Source organism: Myxocyprinus asiaticus, chromosome 39 (genome assembly GCF_019703515.2).
Source record: "Myxocyprinus asiaticus isolate MX2 ecotype Aquarium Trade chromosome 39, UBuf_Myxa_2, whole genome shotgun sequence".
Taxonomy (NCBI): domain Eukaryota; kingdom Metazoa; phylum Chordata; class Actinopteri; order Cypriniformes; family Catostomidae; genus Myxocyprinus; species Myxocyprinus asiaticus.
The window spans coordinates 15,940,579-15,957,171 of NC_059382.1; the positions used below are offsets into that span (position 1 = coordinate 15,940,579).

Below are 16,593 nucleotides of genomic sequence, written 5' to 3' on the forward strand. Positions count from 1 at the left end.
TCTGTGAGGCAATGATTTGAGACTCCCCTTTGCTTCTCGCTGTTGCATTATAGGCAACTCTACCCTTTTTACTCAACACAGTCTTAAGATTTCAACCTACCTCCTATGCCTGTACTAGCTGGAAATATACACTGAAATAAAAATGACTAGTAAGATTTACTTAAAATGCCTTCACAGATTTTTGCACACTTTTGTTAGTAAATGTTTTTGGTTTGAAATTAAGTAAAATCAAATTAACTTCATGGTATTAAAGTGAGTGAGTAAATCCAACTGAAACATTTTGGTTATAGAGTAAGATCGTACTTTAAATAGCTTAGTAACATTTAAATGTTTTTTTTTATTTAAAAAAAATATAGATTTTTTCAGTGAACATGCAAAAAAAATTTTTCCAGCTTGTTCGGTTTAGTTAATTAATATGAGATAAGGCAACACAGTAACTGAACATTTTGTGATAACTTAATCCATGTGCATTGAGACTGCATGAATAATTTACGTTATCCAAAATCAGATGTACAGATATCCAGATCCAGACTGACATAGTCACATTGGAAATTGATGCAAGCATTAATTTTTAATCTAACATCATCCACCCATGTAGTAAACTGAACAAGATTCACAGACATGTGACTAACAGAAATGGAATAATGTGTCCCTGAACAAAGGGGGAGTCAAAATCAAAAGTAACAGTCAGTATCTGGTGTGGCCACCAGCTTCATTAATTACTGCAGTGCATCTCCTCCTCATGGACTGCACCAGATTTGCCAGTTCTTGCTGTAAGATGTTACAACACACTTCCACCAAGGCACTTGCAAGTTCCCAGATATTTCTGGGGGGAATGGCCCTAGCCCTCACCCTCCGATCCAACAGGTCCCAGATGTGCTCAATGGGATTGAGATCTGAGCTCTTTGCTGGTCATGGCAGAACATTGACATACCTGTCTTGCAGGAAATCACGCACAGAACGAGCAGGCAATGGCTGGTGGCATTGTCATGCTGGAGGGTCATGTCAGGATCAGCCTGCAGGAAGGTTACCACATGAGGGAGGAGGATGTCTTCCCTGTAACGCACAGTGTTGAGATTGCCTGCAATGACAACAAGCTCAGTCCAATGATGCTGTGACGCACCGCCCCAGACCATGACGGATCCTCCACATCCAAATCGATCCCGCTGCAGAGTACAGGCCTTGGTGTAACGCTCATTCCTTTGACGATAAACGCAAGTCCAACCATCACAACTGGTGAGACAAAACCACGACTTGTCAATGAAGAGCACTTTTTGCCAGTCCTGTCTGGTCCAGCGAAGGTGGGTTTGTGCCCATAGGCAATGTTGTTGCCGGTGATGTCTGGTAAGGACCTGCCTTACAACAGGCCTACAAGCCCTCAGTCCAGACTCTCAGCCTATTGCGGACAGTCTGAGAACTGATGGAGGGATTGTGCATTCCTGTTGTAACTCGGGCAGATGTTGTTGCCATCCTGTACCTGTCCCGCAGGTGTGATATTCGGATGTACCGATCCTGTGCAGGTGTTGTTACAAGTGGTCTGCCACTGCGAGGATGATCAGCTGTCCTTCTTGTCTCCCTGTAGCGCTGTCTTAGGCGTCTCACAGTACGGACATTGCAATTTATTGCCCTGGCCACATCTGCAGTCCTCATGCCTCCATGCAGCATGCCTAAGGCAGGTTCACGCACATGAGCAGGGACACTGGACATCTTGATTTTGGTGTTTTTCAGAGTCAGTAGTAAGGGCTCTTTATGGTCCTAAGGTCACAGTTATAAAAACTGAATTGCCTACCGTCTGCAAGCTGTTAGTGTCGTAACGACCGTTCCACATCTGCATGTTCATTAATTGTTTATGGTTCATTGAACAAGCATGGAAAACATTGTTTAAACCATTTACAATAAAGATCTGTAAAGTTATTTGGATTTTTACAAAATTATCTTTAAAAACAGTGTCCTGAAAATGGTTTATATATTGTAGAAATGGTATGTGAAAGTAAAGTGATTTTGTTTGAGAAATATAGGCAGCGCATGTGGTCTGACGCATAGTATACAAGTGCTCGGCCCAGTCCTTCTCATTTACTTTGCATCTAGTTAGCATAACTAAATAAATGTAAGTTAATACAAGACTAGAACTAATTTGTTTAGAAATTATTTTTGTTGAAACTACGTACATTGAATTTTATTTTTTTGAGTGTAGTCATTGTCAGCAATTGCATTTTCTGGCAGCATCAGCTTTTGGATTTGTGTTCTTTTTGGCTAGCTGTATCTCAGTTCTGCAGCACAATGCTAAGTTATTTATCACACCAGTAATTTTTGTGCAACTGTGGCATATGTGCTGTTTCACAGCGTCTGCGGCACACTGCGTTGAGCTGCAAATAGAGGTGTTTACTAGCCGCATGGCACATATGCTTCAGGAATACAAGCACCCACATTCTCTGGCGACACACACTAAAGGAAGGGAGTATTCCTTAGAGTGAGCAGAAGAATTTTGTGAAAACTGTAACTGATTGCGAGCCGATTGCACTTTTTCTCTAGAAAGACAAACCTCGGTCCAAGTTTTTAAGTGTGTGATGGAAAGAGATTTGTCATCTGTGAGGACATAAGATTCAGACAAGAACGCTATAACTTGCCTTCTTCCTTTGTCATGGAGATCAGGTAGATACATGCTACATGTCCAAAAATGTGGACACCCTATTGTAATTAACAGGTTTGGCTAGGCCCCTTAAGACAAATCTTAATGCTATGGCAGGCAATGATATTGCCTCAGGTCTGTTGAATGCTTGATTCTGATTGGTTGACGGGCGTTCTAAGGTGTGCAATTATTTTCCAGTAAACGCACGGCTACGAAGTAGTTCCAGGTCTTGACCGCATATTGTTTCCATATCACTACGCCAAATTATTTAAGTTATTTCATAGAGCAGTACAGGCTACCACAGCAAAATAACCAATTAAAACAAAGACAATTTCTAAGTACATTGGATAAGAATGACAAACAATGTCTATATATCCTAAATATATTTCAGTTTTGGTTGAAAAGCACCATTGCACTCCCTCTTCCCCTCTCTCTCTCTCTCTCTCTTATCTCACCCACACTCACACCTTACACAGGCTACCACAGCAAAATAACCATATAAAACAAAGACATTGTTTAAAGTATATTGGTTAAGAAAGAAATACTCAGCGAGTATTGACGCTGGAGTTTGAATCCAGGGTGTTCTGGCTGGAGTCACTCGGGTCTCCTAAGCAACCTAATTGACCCGGTTGCTAGGGAGGGTAGAGTCACATTGGGTAACCTCCTCGTGGTCACGATGAGTGGTTCTCGCTCTCAAAGGGGCGCGTAGTAAGTTGTGCGTGTATCGCGGAGAATAGCATGAGCCTAAACATGCGGAGTCTCCGTGGTGTTATGCACAACGAGCCATGTGATAAGATGCACGGATTGACTGTCTCAGAAGCAGAGGCAACTGAGACTTGTCCTCCGCCACCCGGATTGAGGTGAGTAACCATGCCACCACGAGGACCTACTAAGTAGTGGGAATTGGGCAGAAAAGGGGATAAAAAAGAGTGACAAAAATGTCTATAATACGCTAAATTTATATCAGTTTCGGTTGAAAAGCGCCCTTGCGCTCAATCTTTCACTCGTCTCACCCACACTAACTCACGCTGACCCACATACATTTGCACACACACACACACACATAGAGATTCAAGTTGCGACAAACAAACAGAGCCGCACCCCCGCGACTTGATCAATACAACAGTTTCTATATTATCCTAAATAACTTTTAATATGTGCAACTTTTAATGTTTCAATGTACTTTGCCTTAATCAGCCTCCCAAAGCTATAATGGAAAGCACCATCATGCTCCCCCTCCCTTTTCTCTCACACAAACTCTCTCGGGAGAAAAGTCAGTGCACCCCCGCGACTAAGTGGGATTGTAAACAGTTGTTTAGCAATGGATAAGCTATGTACAAGAATGGTGATACTCGCTGCTGAGAAGTATACTTAAACGTACACTTTGGCAATTTGAAGCGATGTTATTCCTGACGAGAGCTGCTTCAAACACAGGTAATTCAACTCGTAATCCCTCTCAGTTTCTCTCTTTCTCATGCTCACACACACACACACACACACACACACACACACACACACTCACACTCACTACCTTGTTACTTCAATGCCGAAAAGAAGTGCATCCTCTATTGCTAGTTCTAAAGTGACATTTTTGAACTAGCAACGAAGACTTGAGCTGTATCAAAGCTAGATACACTTGATCAATACAACAGTTTCTATATTATCTAAAATATCTGTTGCAAGCACCCTCGTGCTCCCCCTCCTCCTCTCTTATGCTCTCACAGACATGTGGACACACATACATATACGCATTTCACACACACTTACTCACGAGTGAAAAAACAGAGTCGTCATGTCAACGCACACCTGCATCTCAGTGAGGATGAAAACAGTTGTTAAGGTTTACACCGGAAAGCTACAGTACTGTGCAAAAGTCTTAGGAACATAAGATGTTTAACAAAAACATTTGTCTTAAGATGGTTATTTATATCTTTAGCTGTAGTGTGTCAATAGGTAATATACATTTTAGACTCCCAAACATTCCTTCTGCAAATAGAATAAAAGAACATGTAGCCCTGCAACAGATGGCATGGCCCCACAGAGAGACCCCCACTGAACCTCGAGTCAGTCTGGAATTACATGAAGAGACAGTAGCAATTGAGACAGCCTAAATATATAGAAGAACTGCTGTGAATTCTCCAAGAAGCTTGGAACATCCTTTCTGCCAACAACCAAGAAAAACTGTGTCCAGGTGTCACTAGGAGAATTGATGCTGTTTTGAAGGCAAAGTTGGTCACGGCAAATATTGATTTAGCTTTTTTTTTATATTGACTAGACTTTGGATGATGTTAACTGAAAAATGAAAACTAATTATGACGCTGTTTTTGAAGAAATCCTCACTATGCAACATTTTTCACAAGTGTCTAAAACTTTTGGACAGTACTGTATATACAAAAATGGCAACACTCGCTGCTGCTGAAAAGTGTGCTTAAACTTACATCTTGGCAATTTTGAAGCAATGTTTCTTCTGACGAGAGCTGCAACAATTAAAGGTAATCCCACACGCGATCTCTCTTGAGTTTCTGAGTTTCTCTCTTTCGAAAACTCAAACACAAACTCACACGCGTGCTACCTTATTACTCCAGTAAGTGCTCCAGTAAAGCAGTGCAAGCCTCACAATCCTCCAATGCTAGTTCTAAAGTGACGTTTTCAAAATAGCAAAGAAGCCTCTGACTGATAAAACCCTGAACGATGTCTTGGTGTTGTGACTGTGGTATAAGCGGAATAATTAACTCCGGCGTGTAGAATTATTGAAAAATTATGCACACCCACTGCATGCCGTGCCTGCATTACCACCTCGGGTGTGCATTATTTTTCAATAATTCAATGGCCCATCATCAATTATTCCTTACATAATCGCAATGATTTTGTTGACGATCTAAAATTAAGCAATACTGTGAATGTCACAATGATTTGAATGTGCTTTTTGTTTTGCCATTAAGTTTCATTAAGAGCACATCTACCTTCACTAATGACAAATTGGTAATATGAAAGCTGTTTTTTGGACTGGGGAGCATACTGTGGTATCGCACTCGAGACTACTTGTGGTACGGTAACGGTTTGTATGAGTGAGAACAAAACCTATACGTGGGTCCTCACTTGTTCAGGTAAAATAACTAGCGCATGACAATCAGTTCATCAGTATTATCATTTGCACAAAAGCACACACACACACACACACACACACACACACACACACACACACACACACACGCGGGCACCATAAGTGGCAGAAGAACGTAAGCAGGGCTGCAAATGTGTAGCTCATGATTCCAGCAAGCCAATATGAGGCTCCTTATGACATAATCGCCTTTACTTCAGCACTTTCTAGAGGCTGATGAGCAGATGCGTAAAATGGTAGAGAAGCTTCTTGAGTGTGTGGATAGCAGGATGAGGAAAAGGAAGGAATTGAGGGTTAGGAAAGAAAGAGGGAGAAAGTGCAAGAGGCAAAGAGAGGGAGGGTGAGATATAGAGATTAAAGAAAGAGAGAACAGTGAGATGGCTGGAGGAAAGCAGCTCCTATCTAAAAGAGATTATGTTTTTGATTAAGAGCCAGTCTCTCAGTGAGTCGTGTCGTGAGTGCTGAGGTGAAAATGCCATTTTTGTACTGTGATGCATCCTTGGAGAGGAGAAATTTTCCACCTCGATATCGACCCTAATCACAGTCCCTAACCAACCACTCATAACTCTAAAAATCTCATTCACTACAATTTAATTTTAAAACGTACTTCAATTTTAACAGGATTTTAAAGTAGGCCTAATTAAACTGTTAAAATTAGTTAAAAATGAAATGCTTCTACGGTAGCTAGCTACTTGAATGATAACACATCATGCACAGAAATGTGTCTGCATTTGTGTACTTGTGTAAAGTATGTTTCTGGCCTATGATGCAGGGCTGTAACCCCCATAGATAATAAGGGGGTCACGTTATTACCAAAATTCCAAATCATTGGTCAGTATTGGTTTATCAGTGATCGATTGTTAAAATGTTACCTTTGGTCCCCCCCCCCCCCCCGTCTTGAATAGTTGGCTACTTCCTGATGAATGAGATCACAAAGTCATGGTTCTCTCTCATTTTTAGTTGAATTTAGTTTTTAGTCAAACCTCAAGAACTCAATTTGAGAGAGCATGTAGGGTTTTTAAATAAAGGCTTTCCTTTTAGCATGAATTACATTTCATTTAATCCCACTTTAGTTGATGAAGCAATTAAATAGAAAAGAAGAACACATGCTCTCCTTACTTTGAGGAAGCCGGCCAAGCCATTTGTTCTTTGGCTATTAAGGAACCAGAAGAAATGTGTTGGCTTTTCAAAAATGTATCATTCATGAGGCAGGCAACAATTTCATGGCTCAAGTACATCCTCTAGACAGATTTATTGTGTTGCTGTTTTAAGTGCAAAAGCATCACCTGCATGAGTTACCAGGCTGCAGCCAGCCAAACAATGCCATTTGTAAAAAAAACTGTCTCAGTTCAGCTATGCAATGGTTAACAATATTACTTTGATTATAGCTTGCATCACCATGACCACCTCTGTTGCTGCTTGATGACATTCATGTTTCCTAATATGTTCTTCGTCAGCCAAAATGTAAGCCTTTCCCTTTTCTTAGCCTTTATTACAGGGTGAATTATGGAAGAATTTGATTTGAAATGTGGCAGCCGGGACACTGAATCGACTCAATTAGAGATGCTTTAGTGCAGGAGCCAGGGTTATATTCATCCCCACTGAAGACAGGCCTCAATGGACTCCCTCAATCAAACTAATCTGCACCTCTTTATCTCCTTTGTAAATCTATTTACCAAAGCTTTAAAAGCCATTTCTCAACATTTAGATTGCATTAATCAAACAGTCCCCCTGTGCACTACTCGATCCCAAAGGAAAAAGCATTTAATCTCCATCAAAGTATTTAAAACAAAATGCTGTATGTTGCTTTGCCCTCTCTGCATTTGATTACCATCACTTCTGTACGATAATTAATTGAGTTGGTGAACCTATTTTAATTTTTTATACTATTATGATCTCAAAGCGGTTCTTAGGATCAGGTATCATATTTTTAGTGTCATTCACCTTTGTTTTCTTAATGTTACATAAATAATCTAAATACTTCTATATACAAGCATTTTAAAGGAACATTCCAGGTTCAATACAAGTTAAACTCTATCAGGAGCATCTGAGACCCCGTGTCCACCTGGTATTAAGATGCGTCTTCGGTGATCCGATCACATGTGGTCAGGTGAGACACATTGCTGTGTACTGGTCGCTTAAATGCGTCTCTTGTGACAACATGTGATTGGATTTGGAGAGGAGGGACTCATGACGGCATACATCAATCACTATGTCAGCGCGTTTACTGCATTTTATTAAAGCACAACGTAAAGTGAGAAAAGACAAAAAAGCGCAAAAAAGAAACGGCACACTATTTCTCCCAGATGAAGTTAAAATTTAATCTAAGCACAAAAGCAACATTCCAAGCAGAATTGTCTGTTATTTTAGTGGATTACCTGTATTAATCAGAGCTGCAGATGTTTGTGCTTCTCATAAGTGTCCCTGCATGTTGATTTCAGACACACTGAAGAAGATTCGTGAAGTTCTCATGCTTTTGTATACTATATATCCGCTTTTTCAAATTTTCCAATCGGATGGTTATTTCCTTTTAAACCGCTCGTAATCTGCAAAGTTTAAACTCTTTTTTTTTTAGCGCTGTGGTCGATTGACAGGCGAGGGGAGGTGCTTCGCTGCTGCCGGGACGCATACAGGACGAATTACCATTTACACCTCAAATGTGATGCGGTCATATGTGTTTTTGACCACATTTGTATGTGGTTTTTGTAATCCGATTACATAACGTTTTAGACCCCGTTTAGACCTGTATTTAGCGCTGACCACTTGTAATCAGATCACCGAAAACGCATCTTAATACCAGGTGTAAATGGGGTCTTAGGCATCATTTTAATTGCCACAGAAAACATTTTTGTCACATCCCTCAGTTTTTTACTGGAAAAAAATGCAAACATTTTAATTTCAGTAACACACTTATAATGGAAGTAAACCGGACCAGCATTCCGAACAGTTTAAAAACAGAAATATGACTTGTTAAAGCACAAATATGAATGATTCAATAAGAAAACAGGTAAGTATTTGAGTTGTAAAGTTGTCTAAATCGTTTTGATGTGGCAATACTTTTCTTGGTGGATGAACATCTGGGTTATGCATTACCCTGATGAAATTACTGTGGAGTGAAGTTTGCTCCATGTATATAGTCCCTATCCTTGCACATACAATATGAAAAATGACTTCACCATTGTTTTGTAAACGCCTTTCGTAGTGTTAAACTAACCCTCACATTGAACTTGAAAGATTACATATAACTTACATGGTCAGTTTATATTAAACGTTGCTGTTGCCACTGTTTTAAAATCATAAGCCGTGCGAGTCCCTGCGTTACAGTGATTTTACCAAGGGTGTTGTCAACTTGTCACAATGCAAAGTATGGTAAAATCACTGTACGCACTGTACGCACAGCCTCTTATGGCTTATTGCTTTATTGTTTGGCCCTGTGTATGTATTTTTTATTTATTTATTAATTTTTTTAAACTGAGGGACAAGTTAAAATCTCTTTCTGGTAGTCAACATTATGCCATAAATTCTGTCAAAAGAGCTTAACTTGTATTGAAATCAGAACATTAATGTTATCATGAAGTTTGGTGATGGCTTGTAGTTGAGTCTTTTTGGTGACTTATCTCTAGACATTGTATGGCAGTGCTTGGAAGGTGCCACAGTCTAGGTAAGATACAGACGAAGGGAATGAAAGCGGATTGTTGTTGATGCAGTTGTCAGATGCGTTGTGATTTTAATGGAAAACTCACAAGGTTGAGATACTTCATGGGGGACTTTAATAGTGTCAACTTTTGACCGCTTGCTTTGTGGGAGACATGAAAAGCTCATTAAATCCTGCATGGTGATGTAGAGTTCAGCAGCCAAAGAGCCAGAGGGAGAATGAAAACAATGGAGCCAAACTGAGCCCCAGTAATGGAAGGTGAATCCTCATTATTTTAATGGGCTGAGCAGATTGTTTGGAGGTCCAGCAACTGGACAGCAGGGGGAAGAGATTGTGACAGCCTAGGTGACACTTTTCAGGACAAGTCCACAGTCACATGGTCACAGCGATTCTTGAGTTAATAGCTCACTGAAGGGGGAGGTTATCAGTAAATTAATAATTGTTAAAATTTTTATCTGTTCATCACTCAAAGCTGTAAGTCATATAGACAACTTTTATTGTGATATTTATTTATTTATTTATTTTATTTTTAATGCTTAACCGATGTTGTCATTATAAACTGTCATTGTACGGAAAATAGCTGTGTAAATATTCTATAGGCCTAATAAAAATTTTTTTTATTTTTGGGGTTCTATTTTTCTACATTTGTAAATCTGGTAAATGAATATTTATTAAATTATCTAAAATATTACAGTTGGATTTCTTGTTGTGCTTCAAAATTTGCTTGGTTTAGTGTGCTTGTTTAATTTTTAAGCCATATGAATTCAGCAGTGAGCTTGCTAAGCCTGGCTGGGTGAATCACTAGCTTTTCATTACTTTAAAATGATTTAGCCTAATGCTTTGAGTAAAGTGACAATTGGCTGAGCTACAAGTGTCAAAAATCCCCCTTGCTATATGTTCACTCACAATGCCGCTGATCCATAATTATTAAATCATGAAACACTTAATATGATTGGGAGCGTATAATTATGTTTGACTTACACTGATTTGTAATTTGTGTTATTGCCGCTATCTGTCATTAGATAAGAAAGTTATTAACTTTAGATTTAAACAGCTCAGGGCCCCAATGATTATTGGAACGTATTGTTCCAAAAGTCCTCAAAACGCAGTAACAGATTATTGTTGACTACGCTTTGTGAGCATGTCATTGGTTGGCAATAATTTGGTGATTTTATGCCTTCCTAATGAGTTGTGCAAAGTTGGGTAATATATAGTCGCTGTCATATTCCGCTGCTGGGAGAGTCAGATTGTGTGCAGACAGAATGCAATTCATTGAGCCTAGATCTTCACAGTTTGCTCTTTACTGTCTTGAATCTGTCAGCTTAACAGCCACAAAAACAAGTCACACCATCTGCCTCACTAACAAAAAACATTTGACAGGTATCTCTAAATCTCTCAAGAATTTGTGTTGTTTGAGTGTCCCAGAAAGGATTTTTTCATAGATCAAGCTTGAGAGACATCAAAGTGTTTTTCAACACCATCATGCTGGTACATATTAAATTACAGGGTTCCCACAGTCATCGCAAACCTGGGAATGCAACGCATAATTTAAATTCGTTTAAACCATAACATTTAGAAGACTTTGATGTCAGTAAATGGTTAAATTTTCGACGGATGGAGTCATGTGACAACAAACATGGTGACGATCACAGTGAAGTTTGTCTTTGGGAGAAACAAGAACAAAACTACATCTGATAAGAAACCTAATTAAGTTTTTACGTTGAAACCTGTTTGAGTCAAAAGATTAAGGTCTCTAGTTTCATACGATATATTTAAACTTCGAGCGATTTATCATAAAACGGCACGCTGCTAAACACAATATACTATATTATCTACAAATCCTATATTTACTGTGCATTTTCACGTTGTGAATCAATGGGTTCATCCAAAAGCTGTAAAATGTTGCTTTCAGAGGCTTTATTTGGAATTAGGAATAAAATAAGGTACATTTCGAACTGTTCTGAGACCAGTGCAGACAGGCAGAACACTTGAGGTTAAGTCATTCACTAACTGGGGAGCAAGGGAGCATCCTATAGCTCTCTATGCAGCCAAGTGCATTCACTCCTAATATCTGACCAAAAGTTAAGTTTTCGGATGCAGATGAAGTTTGGACCACTCAACATGGTTGGCAGACATTGGACAATAATCAGTACATAGATTCAGAATTTATTATGTATAATAATTTTATTTTAACATGGTTGGCAGTGATTAGATGATGCCGGGCATTATTTTGAATCATGAAATATTTATGCAAATTTCTGATTGGTAAAATGCTTCAGCACTGGCTATCACTTGTTTGTTTGACAGTGCAAAGAGAGAACATTGAGATTTTGTTGCCAAAGTAGAAAACAAAAACAATTGTAACAAGTCAAAGCAAGTCAAATAATTTTTATTTGTATAGTTTTTTTATTTGTGCTTTTCCCAATACATATTGTTCCAAAGCAGCTTGTCAGCTTGTTTTTGTAACGTCTCAAAAACATGAATAACCAACACTCCTGGTAACATAAACAACTTGATAAAAAAAATCTGACTTTCTATAGCTTGGTATTATTTAAAATTTCACAATTTATACCCACTGTCCACATATGTGGACATGAATTTTTAGGAAAACTATTTGCTCTAGAATATTTTTTGTTCTCTTTTCCATGTTTATTAAGTGCTACTAATTACAAATCAAAAAGGGAAATGGAAAATGCCCACAGCAATCACACTCGGGTCTCAAGAGGTTACAGCTGATGTGTATAATTTTCTAATTGTTCTCGTATCCCAGCTTAATATGCAGTCAACTATAAGTACGTCATTTGTAGGATGATTTCACCTAAAAGTGTAACACTGTGGCTCCTTGGCAGTATCAAAACATTCCTCTGTTTTTTTGAGCGGCCCGTCCAGCCTGATACAACATTGGATCAAAAAATGGCATGAGGTTTGGGCAGAAATATCTGTAAAACCAATTGAAGATGGTTTTATTCTAGCTATTATCAGCTCTAAAATATTGCATCAGCTACACATTGCACTTCGTGATTGCAGTCACTATAAGATGTGTTTAAAAATCCTTATCCAGTCATCTCAAATGACTTGACAAGTCATGGAAATTCATTGGTGAAAAGGTGTGGGAACCCTGTTCACTAAGAATGTCATTACCTTTACATTACCTAAGTATGAAATGCACTCTCATTTAAATTCCCTGGCCATCAATTTCTACACTTTGATTTCCATGTTAGCTAGTCTTAATTAAAACAACATGCTTTCAATTAATTCCTGAATGATCCATTCCATTGGATGTTTTCAGTATCGTAATAATGAATAATACTGTGACCATGCATGTCTAATTAATTAGTCACACAATGCTCAGTAATTGCATGCAGCACTTGTGACCTTTGGTTTGATCATATCTTTCATGTTCTCCCCATAGCGACCCTTCGCAAGCTTAGCGCTTCTCACTGGCGCATGCAGAACATCGCCCAGGAATCTGTTGACAGCTCAGATGATGAGTTTTTTGATGCCCGCGGTAAGTGTCACTTATTTCCCACCCTTTATAATAACCTGATGGCTTCAGCTCTTCAGCATCTGTGCCCTACTCTCTTCATCCCTTTCTTTCTCTCTCTTTATGTCCATCATCTGGTGTCTATTACAGGTGGCATACGCTATTATGGATGTTTGCTTCTGAAGAATGCAGTGAAACAGCTGTAAACTTGCATGGAATAAATCTGAAGGCCCTTTTTATTAAATCAAAAGCAAATGCTAAATTGTGGATTTCTTTTATTGTAGACTGTTGTGATGTGGCGTGATTGCTGTTATGATTGAACTGTGTAGTCACAACTGTTCTTCTAACAACTAGGACGTACCAAGCCTTGACTGCAAATGTTAGACCACTAATGTGCTGTTGTCTGTTGAGTGGGGACCAAATAACAAGTCTTTCCAATCAGTATGATGAAAACTGGCAGCCGTATGTGCCTGTCAGCTAGTAAGAGTCCCTGTCCAGGCCAAGTAAAATGGCTTTAAATGTGCCTTTTTAGCAAAATGCCATCCTTACACAAAATCCTCGAAATGGGTTGAGCTTTACTTTACCTTCCCTCAGCAATATACCAATCTCTGTCCGTAGGCAGCATTTACATTTAGCAGATGCTTTTATCCAAAGTGACTTGCAGTGCTCTTATCACAGGGACAGCCTCACTGGCACAACCTGAGGAAGTGTCTTCTTGCTCAAGGGTTCATCAGCCCTTGTGGGGTTGTTTGTTTAACACTAGGCTAAAATGGCTGAAAAGGCAACTGTAATTGTTGCAGGATGTGTTAATGGATCAACAACCTTGTTGAGAGACATCTCTGGTGACAGTCAAACACCTGCTGAGATAAAGGGAGCATAGCAGTTTTGTTTGCTTATACATCATATTTCAAGGATCAGGCAATGGAAGGTCTTTATTGTCAGAGATCGGAGATATCAAGTCGGAATTTCCCACATCCGACTTTAAATGGAGAGCAGAATAAGGGCAGGGGTTGGGGCATGAAACACATTCCTATGAACCACAAATCTTATCAACTTATATTTTATGATCTTGTGATTTTATTGGTGGTTTATGTTCAGGGATAATGTAAGGACTACAATTACCCATGCTATGATATAAGTCCATACCATGATATAAGATGTCATACCACCCACCAGATTTAGAAATTTGGCTTGGGGCAAAAATGCCACAGAAAGTGACTGAAATATGTCAAGTATTTTAAATGCCCCAGGCCAGAAGTGAATTCCTCAGTTTTATTTTTATCTGTTGATATATTTCAAAATTCTATTCTAGGCCTGTGTAGTTTAGACTACATCCACATTAATCCAGATAATTTTAAAACTGCAATTTTGTTTCAAAACGCTCTCCATCCACACTGCCATTTTCAAACATTTTCCAGAAGTTGCTTGTCTACACTGAAACGATTAAAAAATCCCCTTACTGCGCATGCAGAAAAAAAGCTTAAGGATGGCCGTGAAACGCAATTGTCCTCGTGTTCCTCTACCGGACAGCAATTCCGAATAAACTTCCCGTCGCCTTTGAAGGAATGCAATGTGAAGGTTGTACAAAGTAACATTTATCTTTAACAACTCTTTCAAAGTGGATAGCAGGCACAGCAACGCTGCCACAACATGAGCTGCCATCTTGATTGTTTTGGGTTGAATGGATCACATGACTTTGTCACAACAAATATGTTTTCAAATATCTCTGTTTTCGCAATCCACACTACAACACGAATACGTCTTTTTTTATTTATCCAATTGAGAGAGCATTTTATAAAACTTAGTTGCCTGTCTGTCACTCACTCGACATTGTATCGATGTAGTGACACTAGGGGTTCGATCTTGAGAGCCCCAATCACCTTTGCTTAAAATAGAAAAGGCCAATTTTACGGCGTATCAGCAGCCACCCTCGCACGGTTGAGTGCTGTGCTTCCCCTAGGTGCTTCGGCAGCCTGAGTCTGCAGGTGCTAAAAGAGTATATTCAAGAAGGAGTATATTTTCCTTCTCCTCGTGTCTTTACCAAGGTCGCAGAGGCTGCCCTGGTGCATTCGCAATTATCTCGACGACTGGCTAATCCTAGCTCAATCGTGAGATCTATTGTGTGCGCACAGGGACCTTGTGTTTCAGCACCTCGACCGACTCGGGCTTCAGGTCAACTGGGAGAAGATCAAGCTCTCCCCTGTGCAGAGCATCTCTTTTCTCGGTATGGAGTTGGACTTGGTCACCCTCAGGGTCCACCTTACGACTGAACATGCTCAGTCAGTGATGACCTGCCTGAAGACCTTCAGGCAAAAGGCAACGGCGCCAGTGAAACAATTTCAGAGGCTCCTGGGGCATATGGCATCCTCGGCGGCGGTTCTCCCCCTCGGGTTGATGCATATGAGACCGCTTCAGCACTGTCTACTTGTTTTTGCGATATTATGGTTTTTCGCATAAATTAAATTCGCAACTTGGATGGAAACAGCTAGTGTCAACTGTCAAATGAAATTTCCTCCATTATAAATGTTTACTTTGCACTACAGTTTGGGAACAGCTGGGTTGTATAATGTCTGTGTGATGAGGAGGAGAGTGTGGCCGGGCCGTGATGGTGCACGGCCAGCACTGAATCAGCTGATCAGCGGGAGAGCGAGATAAAGGGGAGCCGGAGGTGCCAGTTCGAGAGAGAGAGAGAGAGATGCACGCAGCCGCGTTGCATGTGTGTCTGTGTTTATATGTGTTTCATGTTGAGTTTTACATTAAACTTTATGTTGAGTGTTCAGCCGGGTTCCTGCCTCCTCCTTGCCCATCCTTGAACTCTTACAGTCTTTTATTTTTTTGCTTATACTGTATGGGACTTTGGGCAACAAGATTTCTATGTCTAGTGAGACACCTACACTTAGATGTAGTCTGAAAGCTATGGACCCTTTTCACAGACTGTTTCTGTCTTATACAGTGGTGTAAATCTAGCAAACTTTTTTATATTTGCAATTTTAAAATAATTTAATGTAAATTTATCACATTATATTTTGTATTATATTAACCTGTAATACTTTTTATAAGAATAATAAACAAGTTACCACAGCTGCAAAAAGGTTTCTAAAACAGCTGCTGAAGGAGTGACAGAAAATTTGGCATCTTTCTCACCTCTGACTGCTGTAATCCATCACTTTCAATTTTGTAAAGCTGTGAAAGTGTAATAGTGGATTTTTCTTTTGATGTTGGAGTAAACAGGTAAGCAAAATTGTTGCTATATTTGCTGTGCTGTCCCTTGCACTGCTTAATCAGTTATCCTGCTATTGTTTCTGCATTACAGACCTAGATCTGTGAAAAGGGGATCCATTGACAGAACAAAATGGTCTTTCTTAAATGCTCAAATAAATGCAGTGTTCTTTTAAAAAATATCAGTGAGTTTGGTTTCAAAGCTTTAAAGTTAATCTGTTGTCTCCACTGAGTGTCATTTTCATCATAGTTGTTTCTGGCCTGTGTGAAGTTTTTACAAATCACTTAAATGTTGTTTTCTAGCGGCTAAGTGTTTGTTTAGCAATCACTTTTATCAGGAGAGTCATTGTGAAGTGTTTTTGACTTAGGCTCAGAGTGGGAGCTTATTGGCTTTCTGTGTGAGTGACACTGCAAAGGTGTCCTTGTGAAATCACAGAGGTTTGCGTCAGGGACACGACTAAGGTGTGTGTGTGTGTGTGTGTGTG

At 39.5% G+C, this 16,593-nt stretch overlaps 1 protein-coding gene across 1 annotated transcript in view; it reads left to right on the forward strand.

Annotated features, from left to right (window-relative positions):
- Window positions 1-16,593, forward strand: part of LOC127430252 (membrane-associated phosphatidylinositol transfer protein 3-like) — a 162,251-nt gene that overhangs the window by 19,675 nt on the left and 125,983 nt on the right. The window contains exon 2 of the mRNA XM_051679924.1: window positions 12,818-12,913. Within this exon, the coding sequence (XP_051535884.1) occupies window positions 12,818-12,913 (96 nt within the window). The remainder of the gene's footprint in view (window positions 1-12,817; window positions 12,914-16,593) is intronic.